Raw genomic sequence first — 25,638 nt, forward strand, 5'->3', positions numbered from 1 at the left:
CTTGCTCTGGGTCACCTTATAAGAGAAATCACACCTCCTCTCTCTCTCTCTCTCTCTCTCTCTCTCTCTCTCTCTCTCTCTCCCTCTCCCTCTCCCTCTCCCTCTCCCTCTCCCTCTCCCTCTCCCTCTCCCTCTCCCTCTCCCTCTCCCTCTCCCCTCTCCCTCTCCCTCTCCCTCTCCCTCTCCCTCTCCCTCTCCCTCTCCCTCTCCCTCTCCCTCTCCCTCTCCCTCTCCCTCTCCCTCTCCCTCTCCCTCTCCCTCTCCCTCTCCCTACCCAGAGACAGTCTCTGTGACCCCTTACCCCTTCCCTTAATAAACCTCCCACGTGGAACCAGTCCTGTGATGTGATTTGTGAACCTGTCATGTAACTTTGCTATACAGTCCTAACACTCCTCCCCTTCCATCTGACCCTAGCCTATCAGGTCTCATCAGGACTGGCTGCATTGTCTTCCTCTGCGGCCTGGTAGGGTTGCTTCCCCATCAGGAGGAGGTGATCAAAGAACCAGCCACTGAGTTCATGTCAGAGACAGCACCTGTTCCCCTTACTAGAGAGCCCCTCTTGGAGACTGAACTGCCATGGACTACATCTGTGCAGGGGTTCTAGGTTATCTCTATGCATGGTCCTTGGTTGGAGTATCAGCCTCAAAAAAGACCCTTGGGCCCAGATGTTTTTGGTTCTGTTGTTCTCCTTCTGGAGCTCCTGTCCCCTTCAGGTCTTTCTGTCTCTCCCTTCTTTCATAAGATTCGCTGCAATCTATCCAAAGTTTGGTTATGAGTCTCAGCATCCGCTTTGATACCCTGATGGGTAGAGTCTTTCAGAGGCCCTCTGTGGTAGGCTCCTGTACTATTCACTGTTTTCTACCTCTTCTGATGCCCATCCTTTTTGCCTTTCTGAATAAGGATTGATCATCTTGCCCAGGGTCCTCCTTCTTGCTTAGCTTCTTTAGTTGTACAGATTTTAGTATGTTTATCCTACATTATATGTTTAATATCCACTTATAAGTGAGTATAAAACATATGTGTCTTTCTGCTTCTGGGTTACCTCACTCAGGATGATCTTTTCTAGTTCCCACCATTTGCCTGCAAATTTCATGATTTCCTTGTTTTTAATAGCTGTGTAGTATTCCATTGTGTAAATGTACCACAATTTCTGTATCCATTCCTCAGTTGAGGGGAATCTGGGTTGTTTCCAGATTCTGGCTATTACGATTAAAGCTGCTATGAACATGCTTGAGCAAATGTCCTTGTTATATACTTGAGCAGAAATAAACCCACACACCTACAGATACTTGAATTTTTTACAAAGAAACCCAAACCATACAATGGAAAAAAGATAGCATCTTCAACAAATGCTGCTGGTCTAACTGGATATCTGCATGTAGAAAAATGCAAATAGATCCATACTTATCACCCTGCACAGTTGGTGCCTGTGCCACCAACACAGGCATTGCCCTTTTTTTTCTGAGACAGGGTTTTTTGTGTAGCCTTGGCTATCCTGGACCCACTTTGCAGGCCTGGTCTGCAAACTCATAGAGATCCACCTGCCTCTGCCTCCCCAAGTGCTGGAACTACCAGCATGTGCCACTGTGCCCTGCTATCCTCTATTTTTTTAAGATTGAAATTGTGAGCCTTTTTCAAAAGGTCTCAAGATGTAGCCTTGATCCTCCTTCCTCCACACCACATGTGTTGCTATTAAAGGGCCTTTGCCACCTCCTAAGGCTTGACCTTCTTATTTAACCTTTTTTTAAATGTAGGGAATTCGTATGTTTTTTTTTTTTTTCTAAAATAATACTTCTCTATGTAGCCTGGGCTGTCCTTAAACTCCATCCTCTGGCTGCCACACTTTTGGGGCTGGTATTGTAGGCCTGTGCCACCACCTCAGGCTTCACCATCTCTTTTAACCTTTTAAATGTTTAAGTCTAGGATACTGTGGGCATTAAAAACAACATGGTGTCACTCTGTAGCCTAGGCTGCCCTCAAATTAGGGATACTCGTAAGTCCACAACTAGGGTGTCAGTATAACGTGCTCAGGCATGTCCTTATCGTTTACTTTTAATTTCTTTAATGGGGGGATTTGTGGTGAAAAAAAAACAAAACACAGAATTACTCTGAAAGGACCAGGCCTGACCCCAAAAGTCATCAGTCCCAGGAATTAAGCCATAGGTCACCAACTCCAGTAAAAAGAAAACCATAAAATGCCCTACCCAAGGAATAACCTGGAAGAACCACAAGAATGGGAAGGTATCTTATCTCAGGGTGGGGCATCTGTGCTGGGCAGCCCACTGACCTAACATACCTGAGGTCTATAGATAGCTCACTCAATGTTGGTACGTTAGTTAGCCAATCACTCTGTAAAAAGTTTTCCTTGCTGAATATCATCCAATCCTATAACTGCTAAGCTGGGAATTCCGGGTTCTTGCTCAAACCCCAAATAAAAACCCTGCCATGTAGCCGCTCTCCTCTCTGATCCACTGTGTTGGTGACAATGGAGAGACCAGGCTTAAGCCCGAGTAAAACTCTTTGCTCTTGTATACATGGTCTGGCTCCTGGTGGTCTTTGGGGACCTTAAGATCTGGGCATAACTTTTGGGGGCTCATCCAGATCCCCAAGATTCCATAGGACCTTTGGCATGTGTTGCTCAACACTGGCTAGTAAGTGAGCAGTCCGTGTCTGTCTGTGTCTCAGAGATATTGGTTTATGTTTTGTGTTTCTTTGTGTCTGTGTTCTTGTTTCTGGTGTCTAGTTTTTTTGGTTTTGGTTTCCTTTGGCAAAAGTAGTTGGAACTGGCCCTCAGGATTGGCAGACTCACATTAAATCCCCCAGCTCGAGGTGCAGAAGATGTTCTTGCCAGCTCTTTGGGAGAACCTCGGTTCTCATTGGTTTTGGTTTTGGGGAGAGCCTGGAAGCTCTCAAATTGGTTCTTTGGTTCTGGATCCAGCAAAGAGTACTGCTGCAATTCTCTGGTCAACCAGTTTTCCCCAGGAACTTTTGTGTCTTTTTATGAATGTCCATGTCCTTGTCCTTGTCGTGTTTATTTTTAATTATTTAATTTTATTTTATGTGCATTAGTATGAATGTGTCCGATCTCTTGGAAATGGGCAGTTGTGAGCTGCCATATGGGTGCTGGAAATTGAACCCAGGTCCTTTGGAAGAGCAGACAGTGCTCTTAACCACTGAGCTATCTCTCCAGCCCTTGCCGTTTTATTTATTTATTTTTTTATTAATTGAAGTTTATTCACTTTGTATGCCAGCTGTAGCCCCCTCCCTCATTCCCTCCCAATCCCACCCTCCCTTCCTCATCTCCTCCCATGCACTTCCCCAAGGCCACTGATAGGGGAGGTCTTTCTCCCCCTTGTCACTGTTTTAAGGTGGATCTTCTTGAATTGATTTAACCATGGGTAAAACTTGAGTTTAGTTCTAGGCCAACAGAAATGTGGGTCTTGGCAACTCATGCACAAGCCACAGGTCCCTGGCAGGGTGGCTCAAGCCATGGTCCACATGATCTGCTCCTCTAGCCTTTAGCTGTGGGTGGAAAAGAGCCTACTGGGAGGGAAAGCAGGTTGACAACAATGGCCATAGGTGTACATGCTTGCCTTTGGGTGGAAGAATGGTGGTAGTGGTGGTCGCTTCTCTTCCTAGGGTCAGCATGAGAGGGCAAAGGCAAAGAGACATACCACGGGACAGCTGCAGCATGTAGCACCCCTGGCCACACTGCTATCAAGTAACAAAGTGCTTGAAATTATAGCTAGAGAAAGTAAGGAAAGTTTTGTCTGTTTTAAATGTATGCATGGACATTACATGTTTATTTCTGACTGATATTAAATAGTTAATGTGCTCTCTATGTCTTGGTTATAGATTAAGAGTTATTGGGTATGTTTAAAGTTTAAATTCAAACTCTTGTGTAGAACATATATGTGTGCATATGTGTTTGAAACACAGATGTTTTTAAATAGCAAACATGTGGCCTGCCATGTGATTTGACTCCACCATCTTGAAATTGCCACATGGTGTGGCCAAGGGTAAAAGAACTTACAAAACCTCTTAGACATAATAAATTCTGTTTATCATCCTATCCTTTTAGACTAAGAAGACAAGTTTCATTTTAAATTGGTATGGTTTTAGAGATTGAATTCTTTACACTGGTAAAATTTAGTGTTGACTTTTAAAATTATGGTAATGCTTTGTAACTTCACTCCTAAAAATGATTCTTTATTTTGATATTTAAAAACAGGTTTCTTTTAAAAATGTGTTTAAGGCTATGGAATATATATATATATATATATATATATATATATATATATATAGTGTTTTGTGTTTTTGTGGCATGCTGTCTGTGTGATTCAACCCTGGATTATGAATGTCTATTCAGATTAACAGGCTGATTTGAGGTGTGCCTGCATTTTTGCCAGTTTCTTCAAAAAAGTAGATTAATGCTGTTTCCTTCTCGCCAATAGTTTTGGTATGGCCAGAAGAGTTCAAGTACAGTTTTAAAAGTGTTCTGTGCTGTTTTATTATATAGTTGGTCCTAAAACTTATTTGGTTACAATGTTAGAACTTGGTTACAGGAAGCTGTAAATGCTCCACAGTGCTATACTGTAGGAGGCAGCAATACCATCAGTGACATCTGATGGCTATGCTCTAAATTGCCAGCCACAACCTGTAACAACACATGGCTAGTTGCCACTTTGGGTCAGGGATAAAGAGGGTAGAGCAATGGGTTTACCACCATATTTGTTGAGGGATGCCAGCTGTGTTCAGTTCCCTGTTTAGTGCTCAGTGAAACTTCTATCTTTTAAGCTTTTTACTATTTAGTCTTAATGCAATATGGTAGGATCGGCAAGATTTGCCAGACCCTCTATGAACTGTATCTGATTAAAAGTTTTGCTTATTTATGAAACATATTTAAAATTATGCTAATGACTGCAATTGGTTGAGCTTTACCTAGTCTCTTGTTTATGTTTTCAAGGTTAAGCCTAGGATAGGTAACTACAAAGTTTGCCTATGTAGATAACTACAAAGTTTGCCTATGTAGATCTACTTGAAATAGATATGGTCCTAAAATACTTATTGAAGGAATATGCCAGAATTAGAAATTATAACATTCTGTTTTACAGGATGAAGTTTAAAGCAAATAACTAAAGATAGGCAAAGAGTAACTCATATGCTAACCCTCAAGCTTGTCAGAGATCTGTGGAAATGGAATTTTAACATGTAAGAGTATTCTGACAAACAGAGTCCCAATATCCTCCTAGTAGCTCTCCAATGTCTCTGAGAAGATTTGGGCACAATGACAGATGGCTTCAACTCTGGATTGTGGTATGCTGACCACTGGGCAAGACTGCCCCAACTGGCCTACCACTAGGGCGCAGCCTAAAATGTGGACAAAACTATGAACACCTGTAGATTCACTGTTTCACATTGCTGAAGGTGAGGTGATACCAGTGTCTCATGTTCTTTTTCCACAGAAACAGTCCCTTATCATTTGTCCCTAAGGCCCAGACTACCTCTGCCGATGATACCATGAGACCAAAGGAGCCAAGGACAACTGCCTAGGTAATGGACTGATAGTGATAGAAATGACTATCTCTGTCATTTTGATTGGTATATAGATTGGTACATTTATTTAGCTAATAATCTATACATCTCAGGTCTCTGATCACATTGATGGTTAAGCTAAGATAATGGGAGCTTTGCAGCTAAAGAGCAGACAATTATATCTACTGTTAGTTCATTGATCAATTCATTAGCTAGTTAGAACTACTAAGTACTAGATCTCTTATTTAGAAAGGAAAACAGGTTTGCCTTGCTCACAGGTTTCATGTTAATTGCCCATGTCTTACAGTAAATAACTGGATAGAAAGATGTAAAGTTTATGTAAGGTCTGAGGATATGAAAGTCTAAGTTATGAGGATCTAAAAAAATTAAGGCTCTAAGATTTTTCAAGGTTGATAAATGCAAGGAAGATTGGAGGGTCTAAGTAGGTGTTTTAAGGTATGTGAATGCAAGTTGTAATGATATAAGGAAGTAAGTTAATGCATATTAAAAATGGGAGGTATTTCAGGTTTCTCCCCCCTCTATGCTATTGTACTTATGCTGTTATGTAATTTCAAATGTTCAGAGTTATGACATTGATCAGTAGGTAAAGTTCTGATAAGCTTATAGAGCACTGACTGCTTATTATCAAGTCACAAGCTTGAGATTTTCATTTCCCTTTGTTTGACTTCTGGAGATAGACGTAAAGGTGCTTCTAATTATGCTAAAATCATATCTGTTTAATATGTATACCTCTGACCCCAAAGCCATAGCTCTTACTAGGTCTTAATGGCATGAATCTACTCCTGCTGTCTAACAGACACCTGCTATCTGTTACCTGCTTTTTCTAAAGTAAACTAAAATTCATATGAGTTTCAGGAAATCAAAAAGGTCAGAAGACCTGGATCTTCAATAGCTCAAATGGACCCCAGATGAGTTTTTGCCTTAGTCTTGAGATCCCTCACTTCCCCCATTTACTAGACAAATTTTAACTTCTGTCTCTAACCTAAATTTGTCTCAGCTGATTTTCACCTGGCTGCCAGACTCTATTCAAGGATCAACTATGGACTGCAATCTGAAATCTGGACTTGCTGAAATTTGAAGTAAACCAGTCCAGCCAATGTGATGGCTCCATGTCTCTTTAACTGGATCGCTAACTAGGTGATGCCTCATTGCCTAGGTTTTGACTGGTCTTTCAGCTTTCCTGAGTCCCCAATATCTCTGCCCCAATGTCAGCCTGAAGAAATTACAGAAGAGAGATTCATCGGCCTTTATCCTACCTAACAGGCTGAAATGCTAACTCAAAAGTGACTCCCTGACATTAGCTATTACCTTGGAGACCTGCTTAGCTAGAGCAGTAACTGGTATTGCAGCACTGGATGTACAAAGCCAGAATTACAACAGCTTAAAGGTAAATATTGATGAAGATAATCAATGCCTTGAGAATACAATCACCCATTTAGAAAAGAATGTTGATTGCCTGGCAGAAGTAGTGCTGCAAAACAGAAGGAGCTTGGGTTTGTTTTTGTTTGTTTGTTTGTTTGTTTGTTTGTTTGTTTTTACAGCAGGGCAGGCTGTGTGCAGCCCTTAGAGGGGAATGTTGCTTTTATGTAAACCACTCATGAACAGATTTCTATAATGTCAATTGACATACCAGAAAATTGGTCCTTTGTTCTGTCTCTTCTAGTCATACTTTGTGCTTTTATGTAAACCACTCATGAACAGATTTCTATAATGTCAATTGACATACCAGAAAATTGGTCCTTTGTTCTGTCTCTTCTAGTCATACTTTGTGCCCCTTGGACGATTATTCCTAGCATTAAACAAACAAACAAAAAAAGTCTCAGTACCAGCCCTTGGACCCATCTCAAAGATTATAAATTGCATCCTGTTAAAAGCAGGGAATGAAAAGAACAGACCTGATCACCTCCCCCAAATTTTATCAGTCCCAGGAATTAAGCCATAGGTCACCAACTCCAGTAAAAAGAAAACCATAAAATGCCCTACCCAAGGAATAACCTGGAAGAACCACAAGAATGTAAAGGTATCTTATTCTCAGGGTGGGGCATCTGTGCTGGGCAGCCCACTGACCTAACATTCCTGAGGTCTGTAGATAGCTCACTCAATGTTGGTTATGTTGGTTAGCCAATCACTTTGTAACAAGCTTGCCCTTGCTAAATAGCATCCAATTGTGTATCTGCTAAGCTGGGAATTCCGGGTTCTTGCTCAAACCCCAAATAAAAACCCTGCCATGTAGCTGCTCAGGGCTCTCCTCTCTGATTCACTGTGTTGGTGATGATGGAGAGACCGAGCTCAAGCATACATGGTCTGGCTCTGGGGACCTTAAAATCTGGGCATAACAATTCTATAGCCCAGGTTATCCTTAAGCTCTTGATCTTTTTCCCTCTGAATCTGTCGTTTGGTATTGTAGGCCAATGCCATCACCCCAGGCTTGACTACACTCTAGTGATGCATTGAAAGCCACCATTTGCAGGCTACACCTTAACTTTTAGACTCTTAATTTATAAATCTTGGAAATTGTGGGAGTTTTAACACCAAGGTCTCAAACTGTAGTCCAGGTTGGCCAAAATTCTTCTGTCTACATACCCTGAATGCTGGCATTGCTGGCCTGTGCCACCACCAAAGTTAGGTGTTCTTATTTAAGTTTCTTTTTTGTTTGTTTCTTTTTGTTTTTTTTTTTTTTGAGGCAGAGTTTCTCTGTGTAGCTTTGGCTGTCCTAAAACTCACTCTGTAGACCAGGCAGTCCTTGAACTCACAGAGATCTGCCTGTCTCTGTCTCCTCAGTGCTCAGATTAAAGGAGTTGTCTACCACACTCTGCTAAATTTCTAGTTTCTCAAATCAAAGTTGTGAGTGCTATATTAAAAAAGGAAAAAGAAAAAGGCTTTGACTATGTGAATGAGGCTAGCTTCAAACTCTTCATCCTCCTGCCCCACTTCCAAGTGATAGTATTCTAGGTCTTCACCACAAATCTTTTTATCTTCTAGCTTTCAATCTATTAAACTGTGAAGTGATTTTTTTCAGGGTTTCAATATGTGGCCCTGGCTGGCCTTAAACTGTTGATCCACCTGCCTTCAGACCAAAAGTACAGGTATATACACCACCCCAGGCTTGGCTTTCTTTTTTAATTTTTTAATTTTTCAGTTTCTTTTTCTCTCATTTTTTAAAAAAATATTTATTATTTATCACAGTTTATTCACTTTGTATCCCAGCTGTAGCCCCCTCCCCCATCCCCTCCCAATTCCACCCTCCCTCCCTCTTCTCCTATGCCCCTCCCCTAGTCCACTGCTAGGGAAGGTCTTCTCCTTCTATTTGACCCTAGCCTATCAGGTCTCTTAAGGAGTGGCTGCTTTGTCTTCCTCTGTGGCCTGGCAAGGCTGCACCCTCCAGGGGGAGATAATAAGAGAACCTGCCACTGAGTCAAATCTAGGAAAGAGAACCAGGCGCAGTAGTGCTTGCTTATAATCCCTGCACTCAGGGAGAAAGAGGCAGGCAGATCCCTGTGAGTTACAGGCTAGCCTTGTCTATAAAGTGGGTAGACAACAGTCAAGGCTACACAGAGAAACCCTGTCTAAAAGAAACCCTGTCAAAAACAAAAACAAAAAATATCTAGGAAAGTGTAGGGTAAAAAAAAAGGCAGGGTCTCACTTCATAGACGAGGCTAGCTTCACACCCATGATCCTTCTGCCTCTACACCATGAGGGCTGGGATTATAGCATGAAAATTTTCATGTACAGTTTGAATTGCTATTATAATAATTGCAGTTTGGAGGCTAGAAAATGCTTCACAGCTAGCCTTTTTTTTTTTTTTTTTTTTTTTTTTTTTTGGAGAAATGTCCTGATCTGCACTCTTTATCTATTGGGTACAGTGGAAACACTCCCACTCTAGGCATTTTGAATCAGTCTCTGAAACCAGCTTGAGCCAGTTTCAGCCAGTCTGAGCCAGTCTGAGCCATTTCCAACATACCAATCACAAATGCCTGCCCTTAGAGTAGAGTTGGGCCAAGCAGGAAAGAACCTACGACATTTCGGCCATTAGAGGCACTGAATCTGCTTTCAAAATAGGAGGAATGGGATTGATTTCATGAGCATTCACCATGCTTACAGGGCCTACTGCCCCCTTTGCTTCAAAATCTCAGAATGGGAGGCAGCAGACAAAAGCTAAAGATTTCAGAGTTGGAAAACTGCTTCTTACAAACCAGCAAAGACAAGAGAGAAGCATCAACAGCTGGTTGCTCTGTTTATAACACAACCAAAAAACAGGGGATGGCTGAGTAAAAATACTAATAAATTGTTAAGGCTATGAAACCAAATTTGCCAAACACAGTCATGACCCAAGCAGACAAAATCATACACACATTTGATCCTCCTAAATTAACAAAAAATTAACTCGTGTATTAACTTGTATTAATTAACTTGTGTATTAACATTTCAGTATACACCGATTTCAGTTTTTCACAAATTTTTCATTCTTTTCCCAGAAGGATCCAAAATGCTTTAAATAATGCAAATCTCTTTCCATTAGCGGAGCTAGTGGATAAGGAATGTGTCCATTGTACCCTTGGGTGCTAGCTGCTGTGATTATGGGGCTTGCATAGTTTAGGTAGCAGGGATTTGAGACAACACAACGACACCAAACCAGCAAACATGGTGTGTTAGATGCTCACTGATCCTGAGCAGTGGCTTAGAAGCAGGGCACCACCTTAGAGAATATCCAGTTGGTAGACTCGCACTCTTGAAATCCTAATACAATCAGATGTTTGCCAGATATTTGGGTTTCAAGTTTTCTTGATATGTCTTTCAAGTTTTCTTTTTGTAAGTGTTGTCTTTAAATTTCTAGAATATGAGACACAAAACGGTGGTTTTCAAAAGCCACTAAAAATGCAAAGGGTAGTTAGTAAAAACCTATCTTTATACCCAGCAATATTTATGTCATCTATATGCTGCTAACTCACATGACCACAAGGTGTCGCTGTTGTAGCCAGTAAACACAGTACTGACAGCTGACAGCTATCTGGCTTTCACTAACACAGAGGAGGACATTGCGTGCAGTCCTGATGAGACCTGATAAGCTAGGGTCCGATGGAAGGGGAGGTGGACCTCTCCTATCAGTGGATTTGGAGAGGGTCATGGGAAGAGATGAGGGAGGGAGGGTGAGAGAGGGAAGGTGGGATTGAGAGGGAAGGAGGAAGGGGCCTACAGCTAGTATGCAAAATAAAGACAATGTAATTCATGTAAAAAATAAAAATTTAATTAAAAAATAAATAAATAAAATAAAAATTTAAAAAAAACACTGAATGATAGAGAAAAAATTAAAAAATAAAAAAGCAAAGCCATTGATTTCTGTGTCCAAACCAATTTCCAAATGGCAAGCAACTTTCAACATTATTACACAATGAAGACCCCAGTGAACGTGCTATGTGTCAAGAAACAGCCTTCAGAAGAAATCCCAATTGAAACCAGGGCTTCCTGTGCTTGCTCATTCATCATGCGCATGAGCAGTCCATTCCTGTCTGGTGGAACTTAGCTTTAAAATGTATAATCAAGGGGCTGGAGAGATGGCTCAGGGGTTAAGAGCACTGGCTGCTTTTTCAGAGGTCCTGAGTTCAATTCCCAGCAACCACATGGTGACTCCCAACAATCTCGTGCCCTCTTCTGGTGTGCAGACACACATAGAGGCAAAACACTGTATAAATAATAAATAAACATTTAAAAAAATGTATAATCAACTATGATGACCTTGTTCTCTTGCTTTGCTACTTAGCAAACACACAGAAAGACACTTCTAATGATTCTTTCCTTCCATCTCCAAATGACCATTTTATTCTCTGGTCCGCGAGAAAAATAAATAAATAAATAAATAATTTGCTCTTTTGAAAATTCTAGAGAACAAACCAAAACCATTTCCCTCCCTCCACCCTTTGACAAGATTACTGCATCACTGCTCTCTTCTGTGGGCATCAGCCTTAGTCATTTGATGACGTCATTATGTCTGCTTTGATGAGTCATTTCACTCACTCAATCATTCATTCATCCACTCATTCACCCAGACATCCATTTCTTAAATATTGTGACATGGTTAATACCTCTCTGAGACCCTGCTAACCAGAGATCAAGAGCCCTCGAGGCTCCGTGGGCAATTTCTGTATCCTGTACCTCACACATTCAGTGAACTCAGGCCTCCACGAAGCCAGGAGGTGGTTCTACCCTCTGTCTTGATAGACAGTCTTTTGAGCCATATATGACTGAAAAAAAAAAACCCAGCAAACAAATGAAAAGACCAACCCAATTAACTATTAAATCTAAATCTGTCTTCAAAAATCAATTCTCACTTTGTGTCTCATCTTCCTTTTCTGAATGTGCTTTTGGAAAAAAAATGGTGAAGGGCATGAGCGGATTAAAGTTAAGTTACATGCATATATAAAAACTTCACAATGAAACCCATTATTTTGTATAATTAACACACACCAATAATTTAAAAAGGAAATCATAATCAGTGTTTGTAATTTATCTCCCAATTTCTATCATTCCACTCAGGTTCATCTATCTCTCAGATGATACCATAACTTAGCCGATGACTTCACATTTGAGGAAAGTTTGTACATGAAATTTATTTTAATTTAATAGTTTTATTTTTAATTAGCCTTCAGTGTATTAGATTTCATTATGACGTTTTCAAATAACTTTTTTTTCCTTCTTGATTCTCCTCCCATTTTATCTCCCCATCCTATTGTCCCTGCCTCCTTCCACTCTCAGCCCTGTGGTTGCCAGGTTCTGCTGGCCACCTCCATTCTTCAACACCACGCCCCAATCATGGTCGCCTTTCTGCACTCACACTCGCATATGCATAAACATTACACGATACGGTGAGGATACAAGTCCTTTCATTCTCAACTTAGAGGCCTGTGATGGTCTCTTTTGTTTCTATTCCCTTTATTCCTCATTACAGAACCCTCCCTTGGCTGAATCTGAATTGCTATCTGCTTTGAGACCTTAATGGAATCAATGACCTTGTCTTTCAGTTCTGGTCATTCTGCTCTACCCCTCCAATGCCCCACCTCCTCCATCCCATCATCCTCTCCTGCTGGTCCACTTCCTAGGCCTAGGCCTCCATTTTGTTTTCTTGTCACATGTATTCCATTCTGGGTTTTTTTTTTTTTGTTTTTTGTTTTTGTTGTTGTTGTTTTTTTCTTTCTCATCCCTCCCTTGAAACCTCTTTTCCCTTATCCCCCTGTAATGATTCCATTTCTGACAAGACTGGTTCTTCTTCCAGATGGTGGTACACAGTAAATCTAGTTCTAGTCACTAAGGTTTCATTGGGTGACTTACCCTCTTCTGCGGTTTCCAAAACTTCCATACTGTTGGACACTTCAGTTATTGACTCAGCCATGGTGTAAACTCACTAAAAAAAAAAAAAATCCAGAACAAAAGAAAAGATGATTCTTTTTATATATAGGATACAACAAAACCATTGCACCTTGCTACTTACCTTTTAAGTTATATTCGCAAACTACTCAAGAAAAGACATATAAATGCAGTTGCCCACTGGGATAGGCATCATGTCTAAAGAAGACAGTCATCCCAATAATAGATAAATACATGGATATAGGATATCTTGCCTAGGGCTGGGATTTGAGAGAGAGGGGGTGATGGATGAGGAATCATGTGACACTTCTGGCTGTCTTTGTGAATATGGCAGTACTTCCCAGCACTCACATCTCCTGGAGGGAAAGAAACTATGTCTGAACTTCAGAAACCCATGGAAAAACAAAACCCGATTGCACATAAATAATGTCAAGCCATCTTATGCTCACACTGCCCTTGACTCACCATTGCCAGTAGTAGAAGGAGAACAACTAGAAAGAAACTAGAAAGACAAGGGGAGAAGAACAAAGGGAGAGGAGTATTTTGACACCCCTGAAAGTCAGTGTCATTACGAGGAGCAATTCTGTTTGACCCCATAGTTCAGCCTGACATTTTTTTTTTCTTGGATACATGCTGCATTTCACTCAATTGATCCTAAGTGCCCTGAGTCACGTGGGACCTGTAGAACATCTCATCTCCTCACCAAACCAGCAATTACAGAAAAATTAATAAAGCTCCCCTTCATGGTAAATCCTTTCCTGTTACCTCCCCATATTTCTTGGTCTTGTTAGTACAAAATCTAAGAATTTTCTCTACTTACTTTATGGCTCCGCTCAGAATTCTCTTGTGTTCGTTCCAGCAATGGCTCCAAAGCCACCTGCCTTGGTCCCCACAGAACTGCTCTGGCTAAAGCCAGCCTTCCCACAGCATCTCTGTCTCTTCCACACTCCCTTTTAAGAACAGTTGTATCAGTTTCTGTTCAGAACACTGCACTCCCTGGATTTTCCTCTTTCCTAATTGGCTGCTCCTTCCCAGACTCCTCTAATGGCCCATTCTCCTAGCGCTGATTTTGAAACATAGCATTCCGGCTTTGTCCTTGGCCCTCTTCTTTATCAACAATAATGACCTAGCCCAACAAATGCTAACAGAAACACAATTGTGGCCCACATGCCCTATTAAAAATTCTCCAGTAGAAACACTTTAAAGAGCAACAGGTAAAATTATTCTAATAAGATATTTTTTAAAATCTGATTTAAGCAAAATATTATTTCAACATGGAGTGACTATAAAATATTAATGGTATATTTACCTTTTTTCTTGTCACATTAGCTGTAAAACCAGTTTCATTAGCCCCTTACTCTGCTTAAATTTTTTTACCAACTTTCTGCTGCTTGAAGGTTAAACATCTACTTTTATACACACTCTGGGGCTCCCTTTCTCCTCCATCTCCCAGGAGCCTCCTGTATCCCATTTCTGTACGCTCTTCTATGTTATAACATACTATCTTATTTTGCTTTATCTGAACTGTACAGAACCTGTCCTTCATGCCTGGAACTCCATCTTCCCAAATGCCTGTGCCCTTAAGTTAGCTCATGTTCTTTGTGACTCGAACACCCCGGTCCACTCCCATCATGCTCTTGGCCCCTTGTACGTACACTTCCATAACTGGCATCACCTGGTGGACAGGGACAACATTTTGCTTATCTGAGTAGCATCATTACCTAGTAGTACCAAGCACAAAAAGTACACGACATGTGGTTGGGAAGGATGAATGCAACAGTACACAACAGAGGGTACTGGAGGGCAAAGTCTGAGTCAGTACAAAAAGTGGTCCTCTTCTTTAAACAAATGGAAACAATTTGACACTCAGTTCAAATGAAGGACTTCTTTGCATGAAGTCCTATGAGAAAACTGGTAAGACAACCAAAGAAAGAGAAAACACAGTCTTTTTTTCTTTTTTTATTATTAATTACACTTTATTCATTTTGTATCCCCCATAAGCCCCTCCCTTCTCCCCTCCCGGTCCCACTCTTCCTCCCCTTTCTGCATGCATGCTCCTCCCCAAGTTCACTAATAGGGGAGGTCCTCCTCTCCTTCCTTCTGATCCTAGTCTATCAGATCTCATCAGGAGTGGCTGCATTGTCATCTTCTGTGGCCTGGTAAGGCTGCTCCCCTCTCAGGGGGAGGTGATCAAAGAGCAGGCCAATCAGTTTATGTCAGAGGCAGTCCCTCTTCCCATCACTATGTAACCCACTTGGACACTGAACTGCCATGGGCTACATCTGTGCAGGCGTTCTAGGTTATCTCCATGAATAGTCCTTGGTTGGAGTATGAGTCTCTGGGAAGTTCTCTGTATTCAAATTTTCTTGTTCTGTTGCTCGCCTTGTGGAGTTCCTGTCCTCTCCAGCTCTTGCTATTTCCCACTTCTTACATAAAATTCCATTCACTCTGCCCGTCAGTTGGCCATCAGGCTCAGCATCTGCTTTGGTAGTCTGCAGGGCAGAGGAGGCCCTCTGTGGCAGGTTCCTAGGTTATTTCCTGTTTTCTTCTTCTTCTGATATCCATCCTCTTTGCCTTTCAGGATGGAGATTTTATTTAGGGTCCTCTCTTTTGCTTAGTTTGTTTAGATGTACCGATTTTAGTGGGTTTATCCTATGTTGTATGTTTATATGAGTGAGTATATACCATGTGTCTTTTTGCTTCTGGGACAACTCACTGAGGATGATCCTTTCCAAGTCCCACCATTTACCTGCAAATTTCATGATTTCCTTATTTTTCATTGCTGAGTAATACCCCATTGTATAGATGTACCACAATTTCTGCATCCATTCTTCAGTTGAGGGGCATCTGGGCTGTTTCCAACTTCTGGCTATTACAAATAAAGCTGCTACAAACATGGTTGAGCAAATGTCCTTTTTGTGTACTTGAGCCTCTTTTGGATATATGCCTAGGGGTGGTATAGCTGGATCTTGAGGAAGCGCTATTCCTAGTTGTCTGAGAAAGCGCCAGATAGATTTCCAGAGTGGTTGTACAAGTTTACATTCCCACCAGCAGTGCAGGAGTGTTCCCCTTTCTCCACAACCTCTCCAGCATGTGTTGTCACTTGAGTTTTTGATCTTGGCCATTCTGATGGGTCTAAGGTGAAATCTCAGGGTTGTTTTGATTTGCATTTCCCTAATGATGTTGAGCATTTCTTTAAATGCTTTTCTGCCATTCGATATTCCTCTACAGAGAGTTCTCTGTTTAGCTCTGTTCCCCATTTTTTAAGTGGATTACTTGGTTTGTTGCTTTTCAGCTTCTTTAGTTCTTTATATATACTGGATATGAGTCCTCTGTAAGATAAAGGGTTGGTGAAGATTCTTTCCCAATCTGTAGGCAGTCGCTTTGTTTTGTCTTATACAGAAACCTGTATGTAAAGTGGTCATTAGCAAGTCTGGTACAGCAGAGCTATAAAATTGAATTATTGGTTCATTTTTTAAAACACCTCCAGGACTGAAGCATACCTCAGCAGAGGACCATGCATATAAGCCTGGATTTGATCCTAGCACCACACATACACACGCAAAAGAATGAAATTGAAAAAATAAATGTTTCCTTTTCTGTGCTTCAGGGTGTGCTTCAGGCCCAGGACAAGTAGCTCCAGGTTCTCCCAGAATTCTTAAGTCCCTACCTGCTGCTTTGCATGGCTGGCAACTCTCTACTGGTAACCTTCTACTCTGAACTTTCCAGGGAAGAGGCTTCCCCTCCTCCTCTTGATCATGTAATCTGGACATTTTGTTCCTAATATTTTTCTTTCTCTCTTACCCCCTTGCATAGCAACCAAGAGCTGCTTCCAAGAAACCTAAATTTATATACTTTAACTTGTCTCTGACATGAACTCAGTGGCTGGCTCTTTGACATTCTTCCTCCCCCCCCCCCCCCGCCCCTGAGGGAGGAGCATCCTTGCTAAGCCAGAGAGGAGGACATTGCAGCCAGTCTTAAAGAGACCTGATAATCTAGGGTCAGATGGAAGGGGAGGAGGACCTCCCCTATCAGTGGACTTAGAGAGGGGCAGGGGAGGAGATGAAGGCAGGAGGGTGGGATTGGGAGGGAATGAGGGAAGGGGCTACAGCTGGGATACAAAGTCAATAACCTATAATTAATATAAAAAATAAAAATTTAATTAAATACATAAATAAAAAGGAAAAAGAAGAATGTTACAATACAGAAATTATAACTAAATCTATGTATGATAGAAAAAAAGATAACTGAAAGGCAATAGAGTAAATAACTGTAATCACATAAATAAAGTATTCGTGCAAAAAAACAAAAAGAAATCAGAAACTTTGTAGATAGTCGTGGTGGGGATGTTTGTCATCCCTGCACTCAGAAGGCTGATGCAGGAGGATAGCTGGAGCTCACAAGCTTCCACTAGCCTCAGTATTAGGGTTTGGAGATGAAGTGTTTTCTCAGAGGCATTGTTGAAGACCAGCTGGTGGAGAGAATCATTAGGAGGTGACTCACCATGCCTGGTGGTACCCTCCTTTAGTCCCAGCACTTGGGAGGCAGGGTCAGCAGGACTTCTATGAGTTCAACGCCAGCCTGGTCTACAGAGTGAGTTTCAGAATTACAGGGAGACATTATCTGTAGATAGATGGATACATACATACATACATAATGCACACATACACACACACATATATACACACAGATGTCTGGGACCTGAGGGCTCTGACTTAATAAATGTATCCAACTACTGACAGATTCATAATTTGATGGTATAAGTGACAGGTGATTGAAAGTTGGAGACAAAGATTGGATGAAGTTGTTACTGGAAGTATGTGTCAAGAGCAGTTTCCCCAAAGTCTCCACTAGTCTTCACCTTTATTTCACGCAGGGTGTGCCTGAGGTGTTTGTTTGATTGTTTGTCATGGGTATTGCTACTATAGTTCCTAACAGTCAAGAATACATGAGCTGAGAGAAGTGAACCTCTCCAAAAATTGGGACAGAAGTAAGGGTAGAAAAAAAGAGAAGTGGGTGTTGGTGTGGGCTCTGAATTTCCCTTAGCTGGTTGGAATCTGTGGGATTTGACTAAGTCCTTCCCCATCCTTGCAATTCAGAGGAACCAGAGAAAGGAGCCAGTAACAGGAATTAGGGAACGGAGGCACTAGAAGCCACTCCCTGGAACTCAGATATGGCGACAAGAAGAAATGATGAGAAACCAGGCATCAACAATATGCCCTGTTCCCACACTTGATCATCTGTACCCTTCTGTAACTTTTGGGTTACAAGTTGTGACACTTTAGTCCCCAGTGTGTGGGTTGGAAGACACAATCTGCCATCATCCCATGGCCTCAACAAATAGCCTTTGTTCTCTCAGTTCTGTCTGGTGTGAAACAAAATCTCTGACTAAGCTTCATCTAATCATGGTGGAACTGGCCTAAAAAGAGGTGATTCTACTATCCGTAGGGGATGCATGCCCAACAAAATACAAATGCCTCTCAGAAAATGAGATCCTTGAACATTTTCATTTAGGGTGGAACTTGTAAGCCCTATGGACCTCTAATTTCCTTAGATCTTAAATCCGTAAACATTCCTTCAATTGAAAAGGGGGCAGCTACTACCTTAAATATGAGCAGAATGATTTGAAGTCACTCTGACTCCAAGTGTCTTCCATTACTCCACCCATGGAACTGCCTTTTGCTTACTTTGCCTGAAATAGATACTGGTAGACCCGTTCCCTTGAATTATACAACCATGACAAAAACGTTAGTCCTCAGGTTCTCCCTCCTTCACTGGACTCTGCAAATTCACACCTAGACTCTGTGTGAATGCATTGTATGCACTTGGGTTTATTTGCAATGCTGTGGAGGCAATAACAAAATAAAATAGTGACTGTTTTCTGCTTAGTGGATACTTAGCATGTGCTGACACTGATTTTTTTTTTTTTTTTTCAAAACCCATCTCACTGAATCCTGAGGCCTTTTCTGTGAGGTAGGTGCTATTTATTCCCACACCCTCCTTCATGGGGATATGGAAGCTGAAAGGATAAGTAACTGCCCAGGCTCACATGATAAGTATATGGCACATTCAAATTATGAAATTAGAAGCAGAGCCCAGGACTTCAGAGTGCTTTATAAAATGATCTGCTCCATGATAATGATAATAATAATAATAATAATAAGAAGAAGAAGAAGAAGAAGAAGAAGAAGAAGAAGAAGAAGAAGAAGAAAAAGAAAAAGAAGAAGAAGGCACATGAAAAAACAGCTTAGTGGTACATGACTGTGATCCCAGCAGGATGGAGGTAGAGGCAGGAGGACTGTAAATTTAAGGCTACATAGTAGGTTCCAGAACACTCCGGGTTTTATGGTAACACCCTGTCTCTACAAAATCCTGTCTTAATTTGTTTTCCGTTGCTGTGATAAACGCCAAGGCCAAAAGCAAGTTGGATAACAAAGGGTTTGTTTCAGCTTACAACTCCTAAGTCACACGGCATCACTGAGGGAAGTTGGAGCAAGAACTCAAGGGTAGAACTATTCCCTGGGCAAAGGATCTCTAACTGTATCAAATGGAAAAAAGCAAAATTAGCAGCATGCATGCATACATTCATCTCTATTTTCTGATTATAGATATATTCTGCTTATAGATATTATGTGACCAGTTGCTTCAGTCACATGACTAATGATAAATATATTCAAAGAAACAAATAAATGGTTGAATGAATTTTAAGAGAAAACAGCACAATGAAATAAGAAAAACAATGCAGGATGTAAAAACAGAATTCAACCAAGAGATAAAATATTGAGAAAAAGTGAAACTGAGTGTTGAAAATGGAAATTTTAGTAAGTCAAATAAAGTTTTTGAATGATTATTAGTATTTAATATTGATTCATATTTTAGTAAAGCAGTGGTTACCCCCTAACCAGATCTATACCCAAATAACCACAGAGACTAAGGTTTATTTAATTAGCCTAGAGCACAATGCTGCACATTAATTACTCCATCCTAAACCTCCAAGCTAGTATAGTTTTCTCCAATTCATATTTCCCACATTACACTTGCCTTTTAATCATTTCCTAGGTCCGTTTAATTTCTCCTGATGTTTCCCTCTCTCCTCACTCATCCATCCTACAGTTTCTATCCTTTCCCCTTCCCACACCAGTCTAAGATGCCCCATCCTAATCTCTGTATTGTTCAGCACTGGCTAGTTGGCTTTTGTTGGCAATACAGGGAACAAATGGTGGTATGTTTACACAAACTTGAGACAGGAGATGCTTAGAGTATGCACTACAATGCAATGTCTGAATTGAAATCAGATAGAGGAATAAAGAAATAAGCCTTTAAATAAACAAGGGTAAACTGTACACAGTCCACAAGTACATTATGCCAACATAAAATACTCAGAAGATAAACAAGAAAGAGGACTCGGGGTAAGATGACTAATCCTCACTTAGAAAGACAAATGGGATGGACATTGAATGTAGTATAAAATATGTAACAGGACAGGAGCCTACCACAGAGGGCCTCTGAAAGATTCTACCTAGCAGTGTATCAAAACAGATATTAAGACTCATAACCAAACCTTTGGCAGAGTGCAGGGAATCATATGAAAGAAGGGGAGTTAGTAAGACCTGGAGAGGACAGGAGCACCACAAGGACCAAATATATCTGGGCACAGGTGTCTTTCATGAGACTGTTTCTCCAACCAAGGACCATGTATGGATATAACCTAAAACCCCTGCTTGGATATAGTCCATGGTAGCTCAGTATCCAAGTGGGTTCTCTAATAAGAGGAACAATTCATTCTCTAATAAGAGGAACTATTTCTGACAGGAACTCAATGGGGAGCTCTTCGACACCCTCCCCACCCCCAGGGAGGAACAGCCTTGCTAGACCACAGAGGAGGACTTTGCAGCCAGTCCTGAAGATACCTGATAAGCTAGGGTCAGATGGAAGGGAAGGAGGACCTGCCCTATTAGTGGACTTGGAAAGGGACAGGGAGAAGATGAGGGAGGGACAGTGGGATTGGGAGGAAATGAGGGAGGTGGCTACATCTGGGATTCAAAGTAAATAACCTGTGATTAATATAAAAAATAAATAAATATATTTAAAAATACTCCATGGAAAACTTTACTAATATAATGAATGGGAGGGGTGACAGAATATCATAATATGAATATTGAACAGAAGAACTGGTATGTTCAATCAAATATGAAAATATTTTAAAACATATAAATTGAAAATGGAAGATTTTTGAGACACCTTAAAATGACCAAATCAGCAATTTTGAGACTCAAAAAAACTCCATGCAAAAAGCATAGAAAATATTTTCAGTACAACCATAGTTTAAAAAAAATTCCTGGTTGGAGAGATGGCTCAGAGATTAAGAACACTGGCTGCGCTTCCCAAAGTCTTGAGTTCAATTCCCAGCAACCACATGGCGGCTCCCAACCATCTATAGTGCAGTACCCTCTTCTGGTGTACAGGCATACATTCAGGGAGAACATTGTATAAATAAAAAATAAATAAATAAATAAATAAATAAATAAATAGGTAAATAAATAAATAAAACAAATAAATCTTTTAAAAAAGAAAAAAATTCCCCATATCTAGGAAAAGAGAGGCCTATCCAAGTATAAGGGACACATGGAACACCAAATAGGCAGGGACAGCAAAGAACAAAGAAAGTTCACTGTGAATAGTAAGAAAGAAACACCAAGTGACATACAAAGGCAGGTCCAATCATATAATTACTGATTTCCAAAAAAAGAAAAAAAAAAGGAAAGAAAAAGTCAGAATGACATAAAAAGATGGAATTCACATTCTGAAAGGTCACCACTGTCAACCAAAGCTGCTCTACCCAGCAAAAATATAATGTAAGGAGAAACAAAAAAATGTTCCATGATAAAGGCACACTAAAGGAATTTATAAGTATGAAGCCAACTCCACAGAGGCTTTGGACTGAAGAGAATGATAAACACATTCAAGAGCCTTCAGAAATCAAATTAAAGATTCTACAACAGTATTTCAACAAATGGGAATTAGAAAAACGCCGAACACTACAAAATCAACAAAATGATAGAAATCATATACACTTTTCCATAATAATTCTGAACATTAATATTCCTAAGTTTCTAACCAAAAGATAGAAGCTAGCAATTGGACTTAAAAATAAAAACAGAATCCATTATTTCCTATCTTCAATAAATAGATCTTCCCTTCAAAGATGGACAGTATCTTAGAGTACAAGTTTGGAAAATGATATTACAAGCAAATGGAAGTAGAAAACAAGCAGGTGTCACTAATATAGTATTCACAAAATAGATTTCGAATCTGATGGAGAGGCAGAAAGGTGATTTCATAGTAATTAGGAAAACAATCCACCAAGAGGACATTGCAATTCTGAATATATATTAATCTCACAGAGGTGCACCATGTTTCATAAATAAAATCACAGATTAACCATAATACATAGACAGTAGGTGATTTCAACACCCAACTCTTAACAAAGAGGTAGTTCACCCCAACAATAAAATGGAGAAATAACAGAATTAAATTACATTATAAATTGTGGTGGTCTGAATGAAAATAGCTCCACAAATGTTCATATATTTGAACACTTAGGCACTAGAGAGTGGAACTGTTTGAGAAGGATTAGGAGGTGTGGCCTTCTTGGAGGAAGTGTGGCACTGGGAGTGGGCTTTCAGGTTTCAAAAGACTACACCAGGTCCAGTCTTTCTCTGCATGCAGATCAGGATACAAAGTTCTCAGCTACTTATCCAGGATCCTGCCTGCCTGTTGCCACACTTCCCACCATGATGATCATGAACTAACCCTTTAAAACTGTAAGCAAGGCACAAATTAAGTGCTTTCTTTTTTGGTCATGGTGTCTCTTCATAGCAGTAGAACACTAATTAAGACATCTGAGCTTAAACAACATCTACACAACATTCTATCCAAGCACTGAAGAATATGGACTCTTCTTAGTAACCCATGGAAGTTTCTCTAAAATAGATCATATATTAGGACACAAAGAGCATCTCAACAAATACAAGAAAATTGAAATAACATTCTGTATATTATCTGGTTACAATGGAACACATCTAAAAATCAAAGTCAAGAGAAACATATAATTAACAAATTCCTAGAAATTATACAACATACTACTGAATGTTGAATGACTCACTGCAAAATTCAAGAACATTTTAATCTTCCTAGAGTTGAATGAAAATGAAGACACAAAATACAAAAATCTATGGGTTACCATGGAAGAAGTCTTAAGACATAAGTTCATAGCTATAAGTGCCTAAATCAAAAATTCAGGGAAGTTTCAAGTAAATAACTTGATGCAACTTAGGGCCCTGGAAAAAATCAAACACAAAGGAATCAAGTGGAAAGAAACAATTAAAATAGTGCCAGAAATTATTGAATTAGAAATGGCAAAACAATAAAAATAATCAATTAAATTAAGAAATCAAGATTTCTTTAAGTTTTATCTGATCCCAGTCAAAAATGTTAATTATAAAGAAAACAAGTGACTAGAAACATCTGCAAGGATGTGGAGAAAGGAGAACCCATATCTGCTATGGTGATGGTTTAAACTGATGCAGCTTTTTGCACCATAGTCAGCGTAGATGTTCACCAATAATGCAATTCATATACCCAGTGAAATTTTATTTCACTGCAAAGAAAAAAATAAATTATGGAATATGAAAGAAAATGCATGGATCTGAATACGAGTATATTAAATTGAGCTATCCTCAAATCAGAAAGGTAAATATCACATGTTCTGTCACATACAGAGTTTAACATCTAATCTTTAGGTGTGTGTGTAGTTAATGTCTGAGGGTGAGTATGTTTAAAGTTCATGAACGAGAAAAGGTCCCATGACAGGGAGGGGGAAAGTGAAGGTGATAAAAGAAATGAGACATGAAGATGAAAAGAGGAGCTCCAGGAACCAGAAGGCGAGGAGCAAAGATGTGGGAATCGGGAGGGGTACTGGTAAGGAAGCTCAAACAAACAAAACTTTATAAAAATGCCTTAGAGAACCTGTTGCTCTGTATGCTAATTAAAAATAAAAATAAATGAACAAAAATAATATGAACCATGAGCAAATTATTTATGGTACAAATAGAAATGATAATCGAATGAAATAAAAGAGGAAAGGAAAACAAGAATGTAGACTTTTAAATGAAAATGAAACAATCAGAAGACAGGAAAAGGACTTTAGGAAGAGTGAGAGAAGAAGAGATACAAAAATCTTATTTCGCAATAGAGGAAAATGTCTATGCCATATTATATAAATATAAGAAGATGAATAAAATTCATAAGTTCCTTTTTTAAAAAAATAATGCAAATAATAAGACTATAGGAAAGAGACAAAGAGGAAAAACTTAAGAGAAATAAAAATCACAAGTCCCTTTTTTAAAAATGCAAATAAGACTATAGGAATACGAATAACAAAAAAAGAAATGAAAATAGGAATACAACCCCAAAGCACAAAAACGATGCATTAATACAGTTTCATTCTGAGTTCTCTAACAGCGGAGCCTACAGGGAGTCAGCTGATGTTAGTGACATTTTCATCCAGTTCAAGCTGATTGCTGAGGGCCAGTTGCTCAGTGGTATCGTAATCATAATAGAGGCCGTCACATATGAACATCATCAGCATTTATTCCCTGTTCTCACCCTCTTCAGAGGAACACACACACACACACGCACACGCACACGCACACACATACACACACTTGGTATACCTTTGAGTAACTGATTTCCAAAACAGGGATGTCTCCCAAATGTGATAGAGTTGGGGAAAGTAGGAGGAGTGCTGAGATCTGCAGCTACAAGACCCATCTCAGTGCTTTCTGATCCTGTTCAGTATTAAACACTCTATGGAGTGAGGAGGTTTGAGTGCCCAGTGGATCTGACCCTTGGAATTCTTCATCTGTGACCAGTAAATTTCACTATGGAGAAGATGTCCTAGAGTTTGCACGGCTTGCTGGCCTCTGGCTTGGTAGCATCAATCTCCACAGGTACCCTGGTTTTATTGTTTTGTTTTGTTTTGTTTGTTTGTTTGTTTGTTTTGGGTTTTTTGGGTTTCCCCCCTTACAAAAACTCAAAGATTGGAAAGTAGCTGCTGTGCTAAAACAGCCCACTGAACTCTGGTTGGGGTCTACTTGTCTCCAAAGTGGCTAAGTGTATGGGATCAACACATATGAAGATCTTCACTGCAGAAGACTGTCTGCATCCAGTCTCCCCATCCACCAATTGTCTCATGTAAACCATTTCCCACCCATGCACAGTGACAAGTTGACATCACACCCTGATTTGTAATTGCTCTTTGTCATTAGCCTTAAACAATAAGCTCCCCCTCAAGGCAGCAGCCAGCCACAGCCTTCTAAGACATGGGGAATGACAAAAGGAGCATTGTCACCACTGCTGGTGCCAGAGCTGTCACTCACCAGAACCTTCAATGGATTGAGGCTTATGAGAGTTGTAGCTAGGACTCCAGTCTTCTTCACCAGAACCACCTGCCTTATCTTTTGGATGAGGCTTCTGCTTCTGCTACTCTAATGGGGTGTAGGGCTGGAGCTTTTTTCTACTCACTCCTTTTCTCTGAGTATATCTTTTATTTTACTGCACTTTCCAGCTGTCTTATCATGTCATTTCTGATTTTCACCCTTTCTTCCTTGGGGAATAGAGTCTATTTGTTATCTTGACTTTTTCTCATTCACCATCACATAG

The 25,638-nt window shown here is 40.2% G+C and overlaps 1 protein-coding gene across 1 annotated transcript in view; it reads right to left on the bottom strand.

Moving 5' to 3' along the window:
• Kiaa1210 (KIAA1210 ortholog) overlaps positions 1–1,892 on the bottom strand; it is a 68,640-nt gene extending 66,748 nt beyond the window's left edge. Inside the window, exon 1 of the mRNA XM_060374657.1 lies at positions 1,844–1,892. Coding sequence (XP_060230640.1) covers positions 1,844–1,892 — 49 coding nt within the window. The remainder of the gene's footprint in view (positions 1–1,843) is intronic.
• Positions 1,893–25,638: the final 23,746 nt, after the last annotated feature.

This window comes from Meriones unguiculatus, chromosome X, assembly GCF_030254825.1.
Source record: "Meriones unguiculatus strain TT.TT164.6M chromosome X, Bangor_MerUng_6.1, whole genome shotgun sequence".
In the NCBI taxonomy this organism is placed as follows: Eukaryota; Metazoa; Chordata; class Mammalia; order Rodentia; family Muridae; genus Meriones; species Meriones unguiculatus.